The 18,860-nt window shown below is 46.8% G+C and overlaps 2 protein-coding genes across 2 annotated transcripts in view; both read left to right on the top strand.

The window, feature by feature from the left end:
* Positions 1-339: 339 nt before the first annotated feature.
* Positions 340-7,221, top strand: LOC121853480 (keratin-associated protein 5-11-like; the record flags this gene model as incomplete). Its single annotated transcript, XM_042347622.1, has 3 exons — positions 340-567; positions 3,559-3,870; positions 7,198-7,221. Coding segments are annotated over 3 exons (564 nt in total), but the record flags the coding sequence as incomplete, so codon positions are not given.
* Positions 7,222-7,456: 235 nt separating this feature from the next.
* The window catches only part of LOC121853479 (disintegrin and metalloproteinase domain-containing protein 10-like), a 41,416-nt gene continuing 30,012 nt past the window's right edge, over positions 7,457-18,860 (top strand). The window contains exon 1 of the mRNA XM_042347621.1: positions 7,457-7,564. Coding sequence (XP_042203555.1) covers positions 7,457-7,564 — 108 coding nt within the window. The remainder of the gene's footprint in view (positions 7,565-18,860) is intronic.

Raw genomic sequence — 18,860 nt, 5'->3', positions numbered from 1 at the left:
TTTCCCCCTTCCCCCCCGGCCAGAAGTTTGTTGATCCTCTAAGCTGATCATTCTGGCGGGAAACTAACGTAAGCAGATCCTAACTTACAAACAAATGAACGGTTGTATAATGCACCCAGTGAGTACAGTATAAGAGGTGTTTGATCCCTGCCCTCTCACTACCTATACTTTTCCCGCGCAAAGTTTGGGAGCCAGATGATCATTTTTTTGGCGGGAAATTGACTGGTTGTGGGGATGTAACTTGAGACACGTATCGGTACCGTACTGTTTGTTTGGGTCGAGTTTGTTGATAACTCTGTGTGTGTGTGTGTGTGTGTGTGTGTGTGTGTGTGTGTGTGTGTGTGTGTGTGTGTGTGTGTGTGTGTGTGTGTGTGTGTGTGTGTATGTGTGTGTATATGTACGTGTGTGTGTGTGTGTGTGTGTGTGTGTGTGTGTGTGTGTGTGTGTGTGTGTGTGTGTGTGTGTGTGTGTGCGTGTGTGTGTGCGTGCGTGTGTGTGTGCGTGCGTGCGTGTGTGTGTGTGTGTGTGTGTGTGTGTGTGTGTGTGTGTGTGTGTGTGTGTGTGTGTGTTAATTAGAGCCGCCGCCTCAGTGCAGGGGACTTTAACCAACTTCTCTCCCAAACATTATCAAGGTCAAATTCTGTGAGAGAGAGAGAGAGAATATACGAACACAACTTCAGCGTCTTAATTAACTGTGGCGACCTGTGGGCCTCACCTGGTGGTAGTAGTGGCAGTGGTAGTAGTGGTGATAGTGTTAATGGTAGTGGAAGTAGTGGTGGTGGTGGTGTTGACCCCGAGGCTAATAATTTGAGAGAGTGAGCTGACCAACAGGATACTCTAGTCTTACCAGTATTATAACCCAGGAAGGTCACCGCCTAAGACAGGATGCTTCATGTTACTGAACCCTGCTGGTGCTAATCCTGTGTTGAGAGAGGCGGTGCTACATTCCATCCTTCCTATAGGCTTGGATGTATTTCTTTACACAGGATGAACGAGGGTCTATTTGTCTCTGGTTCTGTCTGTCCTGGAGGAAATATCGCGAAACTGGTAGTACTCCAGCGCCAACTAGCGGACAAAATCTCAACCTCACTTGTAAACAAAGACATTCATTTATTTTTTATTTTTACGGAAGTTAAGTTAGATTTAGTTAATTAATAGATAAGTACTTGATAATAATAATAATTCTCCCTGCCTATCTCTCTCTGTCTTATTTCTGTCTCTCTCTAACACTTACTCACCTCCCACACAGCGCCCGTTGCCTAGGTGATGTACCTATTACTCGACTGACAAGGGGAGGAAGGAGACAGGTGGACAGGCAGGAGGGGAGGAAGGAGACCGGTGGACAGGGAGGAGGGGGGGAGGAGACAAGTGGACAGGGAGGATGGGAGGGAGTAAACAAAGGGGTAAGGTTGGGAGGGAGGGACGGAAGGTGAGTGGGGAAGGAGGGAGGAAGTGGGGAGAGAGGGAGGGGAGGGAGGAGGAAGGAAAGAAAGGAGGTATGGAGGGAGGAAGGAAAGAAGGAGGTTGGGAAAGGGAGGAGGAATCAGGTCAAGTACACTCCTTTTGGCATTAGAGGCGAGGGAGGGGCTGTTAATCAGGGGAGGAAAGGTGAATAGGAGGATGGGGAGGAGGGGATGAATTAAGGAAGGGAGGAAAGGAAGGAAGTGACTGTGAAGAGGAGGATGGGGAGGATGGGGGAGGGAGGGAGAGGATGGGGGGGACGGGGAGAGAGGAGGATAGAGGAGGGAGGAGGATGGAGGAGAGACATAGACTCAATATATTTTACTGAGCTATCTCGATCATTGAAATATACCGTGTCTGTCTGTCTGTCTGTCTTTCCAATTGTGTAGCCAGTATCTGTTTTGTCTGTCTCCTATCTTCGCCTCTCTCTCTGTCTGCCTGTTTGTCTCAGTCGTGTATTTACGTTTAATTGGTCTTTCTTTGTATGTCTTCGTCTGTCTATTTGTTTGTGTGTCAGTCGACCCATCCAACAACTGTCTATCTGTCTCTTCCCCTCCCCCTCTCCTCTCTCCTCTCCTCCTCCTCTCCTCCCCCCTCCTCCCCTCCCCCTCTCTTCCCTTCCCTCTCTCCTCCTCCTCTCCCTCCCCCCCTCCTCCCCTCTCCTCCTCTCCCCCTCTCCTCCCCTCCTCCCTAACATACTAACAAACACAATAATAATTCACTCTACGATGGTGGAAACCTTGGCTTTAATACAAGTGCCAGATTTGGGTCACTGTCCCCCCCCCTTTCCCTGATTCTGCGCCTCCTCTCACCCTCCCTCTCTCCTACCTCCTCCTCTCCCTCTTTCCCACCCTCTCACCCTCTCTACCTCCTTCTCTCATCCTCTATCCCTCTCTCTCACCTCTCCCCTCTCCTCCCCCATCATCCTTCCCCTCCTCCATCTCACCCCTCCCTCTCATCTTCCCAACCTCCCATCTATCTCACCCTCTCCTTCCCTCCCCCTTCCCCCCTCCCCCTACATACATATTAAGACAAATGAATTTTCACTTTAACTTCAGCGTGTTTCTTGACCTTGTGACGTAATGCAGGTAAAGTCAAGGTGCCATCACGATATAGTAGTAGAATTATTAACGTTCATGTGTACCAGCTGTGTGCATGTTATGGTGTAATGTGGCAGGGTGAGTGAGTGTGTGTGGCAGGGAGAGCGAGAGTGTGTGGCAGGGTGAGCGAGTGTGTGTGGCAGGGTGAGCGAGTGTGTGTGTGTGGCAGGGAGAGTGAGTGTGTGTGGCAGGGAGAGTGAGAGTGTGCGGCAGGGTGAGTGTGTGGCCGGGCATATGCCAGCAGGCCCTCGGGGACACCTTCCCATGATAATGATTCAGTTCTTCATGCCTTCTTCCTTTTAGCTTTGTGTGTGTGTGTGTGTGTGTTTTATAAAATAATAATAATAATAATAATAATAATAATAACAACAATGATAATAATAATAACAACAATAACAACAACAACAACAACAACAATAATAATAATAATAATAATAATTAATCGTTTATTGAAAGATCGGGAAAGGTCTGAAAATATAGTCAGCAGAGATGGGAATGGATCGCTTGATATATATAAATAACATAAGGGTACAAATATGATATATAATATTAAGAGAAGGTCATTCAACGGGATTTTCAGAATAATAGTAGTACAGAAGTAAGATTGGCTGGGAGTCAACACACTGATTAACTACTAGTTGTTCATAATTTTTACAATGGTTGGGATTGGGCTGTCAGTACGTGTTCATATAGGCTGGATGCAGTTGTAATGTTTGTGCGCGCGCGCGTGTGTGTGTGTGTGTGTGTGTGTGTGTTTTTGTACAGGTGTGGTCAGATAGTACAGCATCATACCCCGGGTATCAGGTGAGTAGGTCAAGGTGTGAGGCACTGGCAGGTGTGCGACATTGGCTGGGTGGCACTGTCTCAGGTGCCAATGACACTCTTGTTGCCCGGTGACTTTTTTATTACCAGGTGACACCGTTAAACCCTTGGGTACAGGGACCCCCTCCCCTGCTGAATGACGTTGCCTGGCGTTAGTCAAAGAAACTATTAAAAGTGGCGTCCCTTCGTGTGTGTGTGTGTGTGTGTGTGTGTGTGTGTGTGTGTGTGTGTGTGTGTGTGTGTGTGTGTGTGTGTGTGTGTGTTGTGTTGTGTTGTGTTGTGTGTGTGTGTGTGTGTGTGTGTGTGTGTGTGTGTGTGTGTGTGTGTGTGTGTGTGTGTGTGTGTGTGTGTGTGTGTGTGTGTGTGTGTGTGTGTGTGTGTGTGTGTGTGTGTGTGTGTGTGTGTGTGTGTGTGTGTGTGTGTGTGTGTGTGTGTGTGTGTGTGTGTGTGTGTGTGTGTGTGTGTGTGTGTGTGTGTGTGTGTGTGTGTGTGTGTGTGTGTGGTAGTAGTAGTAGTAGTAGTAAATGGTTAATGAATTTCTTGAAGCTGTCATGAATATTATTAAACGAAAGAGAGAATTTTTGTTGTCAGTCGTGAGCTGGTTGGTGGGTGGTAGAGGCTGGTGGTGGTAGAGGCTGGTGGTGGTAGAGGCTGGTGGTGCTTCTGGATGGTGGTGGGGCTGGATGGTGGTAGTAGTGGTCGGGGGTGGTGGACAGTGGGTGGCATAAGTGACCTTGACTGAGTACTGGGATAACCTACTACAACTACGACCACTACCACCACCGCTACGTACTACCACCACAACCGCTACCACCACCGCTACAGTACTACCACCACCGCTCCACCACAACTACGACCACTACCACCACAACTACTACCACTATCCACCACAACTACGACCACCACCACTACCACCACCTCTCTCTCTCTCTCTCTCTCTCTCTCTCTCTCTCTCTCTGTCTTCCTGTACATTTCATACCCAAGTATGTACACAGGGTCGTGTGTGTGTGTGTGTTGGCTTAGATGCTGCTAGACATGTCCAGAGTATTTTGTCGGCGATTGTACAGTACATCAGTCGTGTTCAAACTGGAACACGCACAAACCCGCACACACACACACACACACACACACACACACACACACACACACACACACACACATACATACACGCGCGCGGTAGATGTCAATAATGTAAGAGAGAGAGAGAGAGAGAGAGAGCCATCCCAGCACCTGTTCGTTTACCTCACCAGTACACAAGTCCTCAGTCCTGCTCGCCTCCTCCTGCGTGGCGCTCTGGGTGTGGTGGGTGTTAGGTGGCCAAGTGATCCAACTGCCTACACACACACACACACACATGGCCTTAGACATCTTATATAAACGATAGGTCGATACTTTCCTAACATCCTAGCGGTCTTTGTTACCTCCTACCCTCCTACCCCCCCAATGTCTGGTACTCCTCTTGTACTCTGCCCCTCCCCCAACTTTGGCATTCTTCTCCCCCACACTGTCTGGCACCCCTCATGTACCCACCACTCCCCTCACTGTCTGGCACCCTTCATGTACCCCCTCCTCCCCTCACTGTCTGGTACCCCTCATATACCCACCTGTCCCCCCCCCCACTGTCTCGCTCCCTCTTGTACCCACCTCTCCCCCCACTGTCTGGCACCCCCCCACCTCTCCCCCCCCCACTGTCTGTACCACTGTCTGCACCCTCCCTCCTCCCTCACTGTCTGCACCCCTCATGTACCCACCTCTCCCCCACTGTCTGGTACCCTCTCCCCACTGTGCACCCTCTTGTACCCACTCTCCCCCCCCTCACTGTCTGGCACCCTTCTTGTACCCACCTCTCCCCCCTCACTGTCTGGCACCCCTCTTGTACCCCTCTCCCCCCACTGTCTGGCACCCTTCTTGTACCCACCTCTCCCCCCACCCTCACTGTCTGGCACCCTTCTTGTGCCCACCTCCCTCCCCCCTCACTGTCTGGCACCCTTCACCTCCCCCACCCTCACTGTCTGGCACCCCTCTCCCACCTCTCCCCCCCCTCACTGTCTGGCACCCCTCTTGTACCCACCTCTCCCCACTGTCGGGCACCCCTCTTGTACCCACCTCTCCCCGCCCCACTGTCTGGCACCCCTCGTGTACCCTGCCCGTCCCCTCTCCTCTTCCCACTGTCTGGCACCCCCCTTCGTACTCACCCCCCTACCTCCATGACCTTGTGTAACCCAGGACTAACGATGGTGTCTGGAGGTTTGACCTGTCTTGACCTTGGAGTTGACCTCATGTGACCTCATGTGGTTATTGTCCCTGTGTGACCTCGCCCTGGATCCATGTGTCCTCAGCACCTGACTCAGCCCATTAATTTTATGTGGCCTTGACCTTTGTGTCTTTGCCAGTGACCTTTGACCCCCAATTGAGTGTTTGTCGTGTGGCTGTGTAAAGGAGTGATTGTGTGAGTTTGTTTATGTGAGGATGTCAGGGTTGTTTTGTTTTGTCAAGGTTGTGTGTTTGTTTTTGTCAAGGTTGTGTGTTTGTGTTTTTTTCAGCCTTGTGTATTTGTTTTTGTTTGTGTCAAGGTTGTGTGTTTTGATGTCTCCCTGTCACAAATTCCTCATCGACTTGTGATTTTATTTGTTTCATTGTTGTCTCTTCGTGTCATCATCTACCTGGTGACTTTCTTTGTTCTGTTCATCATCTACCTGACGACTTTCTTTGTTGTGTTCATCATCTACCTGGTGACTTTCTTTGTTGTGTTCATCATCTACCTGGTGACTTTCTTTGTTGTGTTCATCATCTACCTGGTGACTTTCTTTGTTCTGTTCATCATCTACCTGGTGACTTTCTTTGTTGTGTTCATCATCTACCTGGTGACTTTCTTTGTTGTGTTCATCATCTACCTGGTGACTTTCTTTGTTGTGTTCATCATCTACCTGGTGACTTTCTTTGTTGTGTTCATCATCTACCTGTTGTGTTCATCATCTGACTTTCTTTGTTGTGTTCATCATCTACCTGACGACTTTCTTTGTTGTGTTCATCATCTACCTGGTGACTTTCTTTGTTGTGTTCATCATCTACCTGGTGACTTTCTTTGTTGTGTTCATCATCTACCTGGTGACTTTCTTTGTGTGTTCATCATCTACCTGGTGACTTTCTTTGTTGTGTTCATCATCTACCTTGTTGTGTTCATCATCTTTGACTTTCTTTGTTGTGTTCATCATCTCTTTGGTGACTTTCTTTGTTGTGTTCACCTGGTGACTTTCTTTGTTGTGTTCATCATCTACCTGGTGACTTTCTTTGTTGTGTTCATCATCTACCTACCTGGTTCATCATCTACCTGACTTTCTTTGTTGTGTTCATCATCTACCTGGTGACTTTCTTTGTTGTGTTCATCATCTACCTGGTGACTTTCTTTGTTGTGTTCATCATCTACCTGGTGACTTTCTTTGTTGTGTTCATCATCTACCTGGTGACTTTCTTTGTTGTGTTCATCATCTACCTGGTGACTTTCTTTGTTGTGTTCATCATCTACCTGGTGACTTTCTTTGTTCTGTTCATCATCTGCCTGGTGACTTTCTTTGTTGTGTTCATCATCTACCTGGTGACTTTCTTTGTTGTGTTCATCATCTACCTGGTGACTTTCTTTGTTGTGTTCATCAACTTAGTTAGGTCAGGTTACATTTAGTCATATTAGGTCAGGTCAGGTCAGGTCAGTAGAGTTAGAACCTAGATCACTGTGACTCTGTTTCCTTGTAATTTGGTTCATTTTACATGTTGTTGTGACTTGAGTTGTAACAATGTTTTTCTTTTTGTGCTGCAGGTACGTATTGCGGTGTTGTGGTAGACTACACCCAAGATGCGTATGGTTGACTAGACAAGGGAAGGTTAGTTGGTATTTTGGTTCATGATGGAAGCCTTGGTTGTGGTGGAGGTTGTTGGAGATGCTGGAGAATATTTTTGGAGGAGGTATATTCCATTGTTGGAGGGAGGCATTGGTACCTGCTTGTGGTAGCCAGGGATAGAAGTTTCTCAAGGAGATAGTGGTGATGGTGGTTGTTGTGGTTGTAGATGGCACACAGATGGTTACAGATGGCTCACGAGTGGTTAAAGATGGCAAACAGATGGTTACAGATGGCTCACGAGTGGTTAAAGATGGCATACAGATGGTTACAGATGGCTTACAGATGGTTCGACTTGTGAAAGAGACCTAGGGGTACTTGTAAGCCCGGACCTACGGCCTAGAAAACAGTGCGTTAATGTTCGAAATAAGGCAAACAGAGTATTGGGTTTTATATCTAGAAGTGTAAGTAATAAGAGTGCAGAGGTCTTATTGCAACTATATCTTGCGCTAGTCAGGTCGCCCCTCCATTATGCGGTTCATTTCTGGTGCCCTTATTATAGAATGGATATCAATTCACTCGAGTCGGTGCAGCGAAGAATGACGAAAATGATTCCGGGACTTAGAAACCTTCCATATCAGGATAGGTTAAAGAAATTTAACTTGCATTCCCTAGAAAGACGAAGAGTGCGGGGAGATATGATAGAAGTATTTAAGTGGGTGAAAGGAATCAATAAAGGGGATCAAGATAAAGTTCTTATAATATCCGAGCAGGATAGGACTCGGAGCAACGGATTTAAGTTGGATAAGTTTAGGTTTAGGAGGGAGATAGGAAGAAACTGGTTCACAAATAGGGTGGTGGACGAGTGGAACAAGCTTACCAACTTTGTAGTAAGTGCTGGAACTCTGGAAAGTTTCAAAAGGAGGCTAGATAGATTCATGGATGATAGAGAGAGGTTGTAACTCTCGACAGGAGCTGCCATGCACAGGCCAACCGGCCAATTGCAGACTCCTTATTTTCTTATGTTCTTATGTTACAGATAAGAACATAAGAATGGAGGAAACTGCAGCGGGCCTATTTGCCCATACTGGGCAGTCCCATTTACACCCAACCCCTATCGCTCATATATCCATCCAACCTATGTTTGTAGCTATCCAGCGTATTCGAGTTAATGATGTTGTTTGGTAACTTGTTCCATTCATCCACTACTCTATTTCCAAACCAATGTTTACCTATTTCGCGCCTAAATCTAAATTTGTCTAATTTAAAACCATTGTTACGAGTTCGCTCCTGGTTGGATAGTTTGAGTACCTTTGTAATGTCCCATTTGTTTAGCTCTGACTTCCATTTATACACCTCTATCATGTCGCCCCTCGCAGCTCTACGTCTCTCGAGGGAGTGCAAATTAAGATGCTTTAGCCCGTCTCTGTACCCAAGGTTCCTAATGCCCGGGATTAGTCTTGTCATTCTCCTCTGAATTCTGTCCAAGGATTCTATATCCATTCTGTAATACGGTGACCAGAATTGAACTGCGTAATCCAAGTGAGGTCTCACAAGCACAAGATATAGTTTTAGGATGACCTCGCTAGTCTTGTAACTAACAATCCTTTGTATGAACCCAAGTACTTTATTAGCCTTGTTTCGAGCAAATACACATTGCTTACTTGGCTTAAGATTCCTACTTATCATTACTCCTAAATCTTTCTCGCAGTTGGATTTCTCAATAGCATCGTTTTTCATCTGGTATCTGGTTTCCCTGTTTACATCTCCTAAACTAATTACTTTACATTTGTTCACATTGAATTTCATCTGCCATTTTTCGGACCATTCGAATTTTTTTTTAGATCTTCCTGTAGTTTTGCGGAGTCCTCGTCATATTTAATTACACGCCCTATTTTAGTGTCATCAGCAAATTTACTTATGTTGCTGTCTACGCCGATATCCATGTCGTTTATGTATATTGTAAATAATAATGGTCCAAGTACTGAGCCTTGGGGAACTCCACTAGTGACGTTGCTCCAATCGGATTTAGTGCCGTTAATGCTCACTCGCTGTTTCCTGTCCTGTAACCACGCCCTAATCCATTTTAGAATATCTCCTTTAATGCCATGAGCCTCCACTTTTCTTATTAGTCTTTCGTGGGGGACTCTTTCGAAGGCTTTGCTAAAGTCGAGATATACCACATCATAATTGTGTCCCTCGTCCACTGATTCGAAAACAGATGAAAGGAATGTTAATAGATTAGTTAGACATGAACGCCCGCTTGTGAAGCCATGTTGGGAATCATTGATCAGCTTGTGCTTCTCCAGGTGATTTCGAATAGAGTTTGAAATGATTGCTTCCAGTAATTTGCCTACAATTGATATTAGACTGATTGGACGGTAGTTAGAGGATAGTGATCTATCTCCCTTCTTGAAAATCGGTATTACATTCGCTATCCTCCAGGATTTTGGTACTACACCCGTTTTTAAGGACATGTTAAACAGATGACACACTGATGGCACACAGATGGTTACAGATGGCACACAAATGGTTACAGATGGCACACAGATGGTTACAAGCGGTGCTCGACCAGCCTCCACTCTTATGACATGTGTGAATTTATAAACAAACTCTGGCGTATAAATAATCCTGCGTGTGTGGGAGGATGAAGTGGCGGGTTTTGTTATTGGGTTTTTTGGTTATGGTTTCATCGGTTTTGGTTATGATTCCAGTGGGGGTTTTTTTGGTTGTGATTTCATTGGTTTTCGTTGTGGTTTCTGCTGTTTTTTGGTTGTGGTTTCATCGGTTTTGGTTGTGGTTTCAGCGGTGTTTTGGTTGTAGTTTCATCGGTTTTGATTGTAGTTTCATCGGTTTTGGTTGTGGTTTCAGCGGTGTTTTGGTTGTGGTTTCAGCGGTGTTTTGGTTGTGATTTCATCGGTTTTGGTTGTAGTTTCATCGGTTTTTTGGTTGTGATTTCAGCGGTTTTGGTTGTGGTTTCAGCGATTTTTATTGGTTCGTGTGTGTGTGTGTGTGTGTGTGTGTGTGTGTGTGTGTCTGTGTGTGTGTCTCTGTCTCTGTCTCTGTCTGTCTGTCTGTCTCTCTGAGTTATAGTGTGTTAAAGTGTAAGCATCAGTTGAGTGCGTTATAGTGCAAGCATCAGTTGAGTGCGTTAGAGTGCAGGCATCAGGAGTGTATAATAGATAGAGTGTGAAGGCTGACCTCTGGTACAAGAGTGGCAGGCGCTGCTGACGTCACGTGTCATAGGTCAGGGGTCACGTGCATGAGGTCAACTGAAGGAATGGTCATGCCACCTCTCCCTCCGGGGCAACCTAAAAAAATCTCTCTCTCTCTCTCTCCTGTGTGGCCATCATAACAAACTCCTGTGTGGCCATCATAACAAACGTTTTGTTTTGTTCCTGTGTGGCCATCATAACAAACGTTTTATTTTGTTCCTGTGTGGCCATCATAACAAACGTTTTATTTTGTTCCTGTGTGGCCATCATAACAAACGTTTTATTTTGTTCCTGTGTGGCCATCATAACAAACGTTTTATTTTGTTCCTGTGTGGCCATCATAACAAACGTTTTATTATGACCATTACGTCACCACACCCTCCCTCTGCCTACCACGTCACAGTTTACCCCCCCCTCTCCGCCTCCCTTACCTCCCCCTCTCCCTGAAGGTCCCGAAGATCACGTGTATAAAGTTCAGACTTACAGTTTAAAGGAAGTGTGTGTGTGTGTGTGTGTGTGTGTGTGTGTGTGTGTGTGTGTGTGTGTGTGTGTGTGTGTGTGTGTGTGTGTGTGTGTGTGCCGTGACGTCATCATATCAAAGGTCAAGTTTTTAAAGACAGGTGTAAACAGATGTGACAACCTTTGTTTACTGTCTATAGTATCAAGGGACAGAATGACAGGTGTAAACAGATGTGGTTAGAGTTGTTTGCTTTTTACTTGATCTTGTTTGTAATGAGGAAATATAGTGTGTTTTAATGGAGAAATATACGGTGTTTTAATGAGGAAATATATGGTGTTTTAATGAGGAAATATACGGTGTTTTAATGGAGAAATATACGGTGTTTTAATGGAGAAATATACGGTGTTTTAATGAGGAAATATATGGTGTTTTAATGAGGAAATATACGGTGTTTTAATGGAGAAATATACGGTGTTTTAATGGAGAAATATACGGTGTTTTAATGAGGAAATATATGGTGTTTTAATGAGGAAATATATGGTGTTTTAATGAGGAAATATACGGTGTTTTAATGGAGAAATATACGGTGTTTTAATGGAGAAATATACGGTGTTTTAATGAGGAAATATACGGTGTTTTAATGGAGAAATATGCGGTGTTTTAATGGAGAAATATACGGTGTTTTAATGAGGAAATATATGGTGTTTTAATGAGGAAATATACGGTGTTTTAATGGAGAAATATACGGTGTTTTAATGGAGAAATATACGGTGTTTTAATGAGGAAATATATGGTGTTTTAATGAGGAAATATACGGTGTTTTAATGGAGAAATATGCGGTGTTTTAATGGAGAAATATACGGTGTTTTAATGAGGAAATATATGGTGTTTTAATGAGGAAATATATGTTTTAATGGAGAAATATACGGTGTTTTAATGGAGAAATATACGGTGTTTTAATGAGGAAATATATGGTGTTTTAATGAGGAAATATATGGTGTTTTAATGAGGAAATATACGGTGTTTTAATGGAGAAATATACGGTGTTTTTATAGGGAAATATACGGTGTTTTAATGGGGAAATATACGGTGTTTTAATGGGGAAATATACGGTGTTTTAATGGGGAAATATACGGTGTTTTAATGAGGAAATATATGGTGTTTTATTGGGGAAATATATGGTGTTTTAATGGGGAAATATATGGTGTTTTAATGAGGAAATATACGGTGTTTTAATGGGAAAATATACGGTGTTTTAATGAGGAAATATACGGCGTTTTAATGAGGAAATGTTTTTATAGGGAAATATACGGTGTTTTAATGGGGAAATATGCGGTGTTTTATTGGGGAAATATATGGTGTTTTAATGGGAAAATATGCGGTGTTTTAATGCTTGATAAAATTATGAAGCAATTTGTTGATTTTTATGGCAAAGTTTGTCTCACTCTAAAGGTACATTTACTATAAACTACTTTTTGTACTTTTATAGGGATGGTGGTAGGGGGTTGTGGTGGTAGTGTTGGTGGTGGTAGTGTTGGTGGTGGTAGTGGTGTCGGTGGTTGTTGTGGTGGCGGTGGTTGTGGTGGTGGCGGTTGTTGTGGTGGTGGCGGTTGTTGTGGTGGTGGCGGTGGTTGTTGTGGTGGTGGCGGTTGTTGTTGTGGTGGTGTCGGTGGTTGTTGTGGTGGTGGTGTCGGTGGTTGTTGTGGTGGTGTCGGTGGTTGTTGTGGTGGTGTCGGTGGTTGTTGTGGTGGTGTCGGTGGTTGTTGTAGTGGTGGCGGTTGTTGTTGTTGTGGTGGTGGCGGTGGTTGTTGTGGTGGTGGCGGTTGTTGTGGTGGTGGCGGTTGTTGTGGTGGTGTCGGTGGTTGTGGTGGTAGCGGTTGTTGTGGTGGCGGTTGTTGTAGTGGTGGCGGTGGTGGTTTGAGTGGTGGCGGTTGTTGTTGTGGTGGTGGCGGTGGTTGTTGTGGTGTCGGTGGTTGTTGTGGTGGTGTCGGTGGTTGTTGTGGTGGTGGCGGTTGTTGTTGTAGTGGTGGCGGTTGTTGTTGTTGTGGTGTCGGTGGTTGTTGTGGTGGTGGCGGTGGGTTGTTGTGGTGTCGGTGGTTGTTGTGGTGGTGGCGGTGGTTGTTGTGGTGTCGGTGGTTGTTGTGGTGTGGTGTCGGTGGTTGTTGTGGTGGTGGCGGTTTGTAGTGGTGGCGGTTGTTGTTGTTGTGGTCGGTGGTTGTTGTGGTGGTGGCGGTTGTTGTTGTGGTGGTGTCGGTGGTTGTTGGTGGTGGCGGTGGTTGTTGTGGTGGTGGCGGTTGTTGTTGTGGTGGTGTCGGTGGTTGTTGTGGTGGTGGCGGTGGTTTGTTGTGGTGGTGGCGGTTGTTGTTGTGGTGGTGGCGGTGGTTGTTGTGGTGGTGTCGGTGGTTGTTTTGGTGTCGGTTGTTGTTGTTGTGGTGGTGGCGGTTGTTGTTGTTGTGTGGTGGTGGCGGTTGTTGTTGTTGTGGTGGTGTCGGTGGTTGTTGTGGTGGTGGCGGTGGTTGTTGTGGTGGTGGCGGTTGTTGTTGTGGTGGTGTCGGTGGTTGTTGTGGTGGTGGCGGTGGTTGTTGTGGTGTCGGTGGTTGTTGTGGTGGTGGCGGTTGTTGTTGTGGGTGGTGTCGGTGGTTGTTGTGGTGGTGTCGGTGGTTGTTGTGGTGGTGGCGGTTGTTGTTGTGGTGGTGTCGGTGGTTGTTGTGGTGGTGTCGGTGGTTGTTGTGGTGGTGGCGGTTGTTGTTGTAGTGGTGGCGGTTGTTGTTGTTGTGGTGTCGGTGGTTGTTGTGGTGGTGGCGGTTGTTGTTGTGGTGGTGTCGGTGGTTGTTGTGGTGGTGGCGGTTGTTGTTGTGGTGGTGTCGGTGGTTGTTGTGGTGGTGGCGGTGGTTGTTGTGGTGTGGTGGTTGTTGTGGTGGGTGGTTGTTGTGGTGGTGGCGGTTGTTGTGGTGGTGGCGGTTGTTGTTGTTGTGGTGGTGGCGGTTGTTGTTGTTGTTGTGGTGGTGGTTGTTGTTGTAGTGGTGGCGGTTGTTGTTGTTGTGGTGGTGGCGGTGGTTGTTGTGGTGTCGGTGGTTGTTGTGTGGTGGTTGTTGTGTGGTGGCGGTGGTTGTTGTGGTGTCGGTGGTTGTTGTGGTGTCGGTGGTTGTTGTGGTGGTGGCGGTTGTTGTGGTGGTGTCGGTGGTTGTTGTGGTGGTGGCGGTTGTTGTTGTTGTGGTGGTGGTTGTTGTTGTTGTAGTGGTGGCGGTTGTTGTTGTTGTGGTGGTGGCGGTTGTTGTTGTTGTGGTGGTGGCGGTTGTTGTTGTTGTGGTGGTGGTTGTTGTTGTTGTAGTGGTGGCGGTTGTTGTTGTTGTGGTGGTGGCGGTTGTTGTTGTTGTGGTGGCGGCGGTTGTTGTTGTTGTGGTGGTGGCGGTTGTTGTTGTTGTGGTGGTGGCGGTTGTTGTTGTGGTGGTGGCGGTTGTTGTTGTTGTGGTGGTGGCGGTTGTTGTTGTGTGTGGTGGCGGTTGTTGTTGTTGTGGTGGTGGCGGTTGTTGTTGTTGGGTGGTGGCGGTTGTTGTTGTTGTGGTGGTGGCGGTGGTTGTTGGGGTGGTGGCGGTTGTTGTTGGTGGTGGCGGTTTGTTGTTGTGGTGGTGGCGGTTGTTGTTGTGGTGGTGTCGGTGGTTGTTGTGGTGGTGGCGGTTGTTGTTGTGTGGTGGTGGCGGTTGTTGTTGTTGTGGGGTGGCGGTGGGTTGTTGTGGTGGTGGCGGTTGTTGTTGTGGTGGTGGCGGTTGTTGTTGTGGTGGTGTCGGTGGTTGTTGTGGTGGTGGCGGTTGTTGTTTGTGGTGGTGGCGGTGGTTGTTGTGGTGGTGGCGGTTGTTGTTGTTGTGGTGGTGGCGGTTGTTGTTGTTGTGGTGGTGGCGGTTGTTGTTGTTGTGGTGGTGGCGGTGGTTGTTGTGGTGGTGGCGGTTGTTGTTGTGGTGGTGGCGGTTGTTGTTGTGGTGGTGTCGGTGGTTGTTGTGGTGTGGCGGTTGTTGTTGTGGTGGTGGCGGTGGTTGTTGTGGTGGTGGCGGTTGTTGTTGTGGTGGTGTCGGTGGTTGTTGTGGTGGTGGCGGTTGTTGTTGTAGTGGTGGCGGTTGTTGTTGTGGTGGTGGCGGTGGTTGTTGTGGTGTGGTGGTTGTGTGGTGCGGTGGTTGTTGTTGTGGTGGCGGTTGTTGTAGTGGTGGCGGTTGTTGTTGTGGTGGTGGCGGTGGTTGTTGTGGTGGTGGCGGTTGTTGTTGTGGTGGTGCGGTTGTTGTTGTGGTGGTGGCGGTTGTTGTTGGTGGTGTCGGTGGTTGTTGTGGTGTCGGTGGTTGTTGTGGTGGCGGTTGTTGTTGTTGTTGTGGTGGTGGCGGTTGTTGTTGTGGTGGTGTCGGTGGTTGTTGTGGTGTGGTGGTTTTGTGGTGGCGTTGTTGTTGTGGTGGTGGCGGTTGTTGTTGTGGTGGTGTCGGTGGTTGTTGTGGTGGTGGCGGTTGTTGTGGTGGCGGTTGTTGTTGTAGTGGTGGCGGTGGTTGTTGTAGTGGTGGCGGTTGTTGTTGTGGTGGTGGCGGTTGTTGTTGTGGTGGTGTCGGTGGTTGTTGTGGTGTCGGTGGTTGTTGTGGTGGCGGTTGTTGTTGTTGTAGTGGTGGCGGTGGTTGTTGTAGTGGTGGCGGTTGTTGTTGTGGTGGTGGCGGTGGTTGTTGGTGGTGGCGGTTGTTGTTGGTGGTGGTGGCGGTGGTTGTGGTGGTGGTGGCGGTGGTTGTTGTGGTGGTGGCGGTTGTTGTTGTGGTGGTGGCGGTTGTTGTGGTGGTGGCGGTTGTTGTGGTGGTGGCGGTTGTTGTGGTGGTGGTGGTGGTGGTTGTTGTGGTGGTGGTGGTGGTGGTGGTGGTGGTTGTTGTTGTTGTTGTTGTTGTTGTTGTTGTTGTTTTAATGATGGTTATGGTGATTCAGCTTCCATTAACAACAACAACAGTGAGAGGGAAGACATGAGGCAGCAACAACGGCAAGAGGAGGAGGAGGAGGAGGAGGAGGGCACTGCACTGTACTCTACTGTATTGATCGAGATAGTGAGGCCGCCCTTCCACCCACCCACCCTCTATCCTCTCATCCACCCACCCATCCACCTTCTATCCTTCCCATCAACCTACCTTCTTATCACCCACACACCCTCCATCTATCCCCCTCTCATCCACCACCCATCCCTCCTACCCACACCCTCCATCCCTCTATCTACCCCACCCACCTTCCATCCTCCCTTCTACCCACCCACCTCCCTACCCACACACCCTCCATCCCTCTCATCTATCTACCCCACCCACCTTCCATCCCTCCCTTCTACCCACCCATCTCTCCTACCCACACACCCTCTATGCCACTCATCCACCCACACCTATCCACCCGCACATCCCCCTATCCACCCGCACATCCCCCACCCTATCCACCTACCCACTCTCTTTGTTTGTTACCCTCCTTCGTTGACCCATCTCCCTCCTGTGTTTGACCAGGTCATGACCCCGAGAGGAGCCAATCACTGACCTTCCTTTGTTTACTGTCTGTCTGTCTGTCTGTCGTCGTCTCTCCGCCTATACCATTGTTGTTGTTTACCCTAGTCTACTACAACAACAACAACAACAATAACAACTACAACTATTATTATTATTATTATTATTATTATTATTATTATTATTATTATTATTATTATTATTGTACCATCACCACTATCGCTACAACTACTGCCACCACTACCATCACTAACCATCACTACTACTACTATTGTACTACCATCACCAATACCACTACTACCATCACCACTATTACTACTACCGTCACTACTATTATACCTATACCACTACCTTCTACTACCCACACCAACTACCACCATCTGCCACCTACCAACAACCAACTACCACCATCCGACTACCACCACCTACCACCAACCGACTACCACGACTAGATAAAAAGATCGTGATGATGAATGACAAATAGACAGGTTTGTGGTATTGCGGGGATTAATAGAATATACCTGTACTGTATTTTATTCTATTTGTTTAGGAACATTAATATGGGTACAGGTACAGACACTAGTACAGGTGCAGTTACAAGTACAGGTACAGACACTAGTACAGGTGCAGTTACAAGGTACAGACACTAGTACAGGTGCAGTTACAAGTACAGGTACAGACACTAGTACAGGTGCAGTTACAAGTACAGACACTAGTTCAGGTGCAGTTAAGTACAGACGCACTAGTACAGGTGCAGTTACAAGGAGTACAGACACTAGTACAGGTGCAGTTACAGAAGTACAGACACTAGTACGGTGCAGTTACAAGGTACAAACACTAGTACAGGTGCAGTTACAAGTACAGACACTAGTACAGGTGCAGTTACAAGTACGAACACTAGTACAGGTGCAGTTACAAGTACAAACACTAGTACAGGTGCAGTTACAAGTACAGACACTAGTACAGGTGCAGTTACAAGTACAAACACTAGTACAGGTGCAGTTACAAGTACGGACACTAGTACAGGTGCAGTTACAAGTATCAGACACTAGTACAGGTGCAGTTACAAGTACGGACACTAGTACAGGTGCAGTTACAAGTACGAACACTAGTACGGGTGCAGTTACAAGTACGGACACTAGTACAGGTGCAGTTACAAGTACAGACACTAGTACAGGTGCAGTTACAAGTACAGACACTAGTACAGGTGCAGTTACAAGTACAGACACTAGTACAGGTGCAGTTACAAGTACAGACACTAGTACAGGTGCAGTTACAAGAAATACAGACACTAGTACAGGTGCAGTTACAAGTACAGACACTAGTACAGGTGCAGTTACAGGAAATGCAGACACTAGTACAGGTGCAGTTACAGTACAGACACTAGTACAGGTGCAGTTACAAAAGTACGGAACACTAGTAGGTGCAGTTACAAAGTACAGACACTAGTACAGGTGCAGTTACAAGTACAGACACTAGTACAGGTGCAGTTACAAGTACAGACACTAGTACAGGTGCTGCAGTTACAAGGTACAGACACTAGTACAGGTGCAGTTACAAGTACAGACACTAGTACAGGTGCAGTTACAAGTACGAACACTAGTACAGGTGCAGTTACAAATACGAACTAGTACAGGTGCAGTTACAAGTACAGACACTAGTACAGGTGCAGTTACAGTACAGGTGCAGACATTAGTACAGGTGCAGTTACAAGTACAGGTACAGACACTAGTACAGGTGCAGTTACAAGTACAGGTGCAGACACTAGTACAGGTGCAGTTACAAGTACAGACACTCGTACAGGTGTAGTTACAAGTGCAGGTACAGACATTAGTACAGGTGCAGTTACAAGTACAGACACTAGTACAGGTGTAGTTACAAGTGCAGGTACAGACACTAGTACAGGTGCAGTTACAAGTACAGACACTAGTACAGGTGTAGTTACAAGTACAGACACTAGTACAGGTGTAGTTACAAGTGCAGGTACAGACATTAGTACAGGTGTAGTTACAAGTACAGACACTAGTACAGGTGCAGTTACAAGTACAGACACTAGTACAGGTGCAGTTACAAGTACAGGTACAGACACTAGTACAGGTGCAGTTACAAGTGCAGGTACAGACACTAGTACAGGTGCAGTTACAAGTGCAGGTACAGACACTAGTACAGGTGCAGTTACAACATAAGAACATAAGAAAATAAGGAGTCTGCAATAGGCCGGTTGGCCTGTGCATGGCAGCTCCTGTCGAGAGTTACAACCTCTCTCTATCATCCATGAATCTATCTAGCCTCCTTTTGAAACTTTCCAGAGTTCCAGCACTTACTACAAAGTTGGTAAGCTTGTTCCACTCGTCCACCACCCTATTTGTGAACCAGTTTCTTCGTATCTCCCTCCTAAACCTAAACTTATCCAACTTAAATCCGTTGCTCCGAGTCCTATCCTGTTCGGATATTATAAGAACTTTATCTATATC

This window comes from Homarus americanus, unplaced genomic scaffold (genome assembly GCF_018991925.1).
Source record: "Homarus americanus isolate GMGI-L3 unplaced genomic scaffold, GMGI_Hamer_2.0 scaffold4896, whole genome shotgun sequence".
Taxonomy (NCBI): domain Eukaryota; kingdom Metazoa; phylum Arthropoda; class Malacostraca; order Decapoda; family Nephropidae; genus Homarus; species Homarus americanus.
Note: the sequence above shows the minus strand (reverse complement) of the source record. Positions and strands in the feature narration are given on the sequence as shown.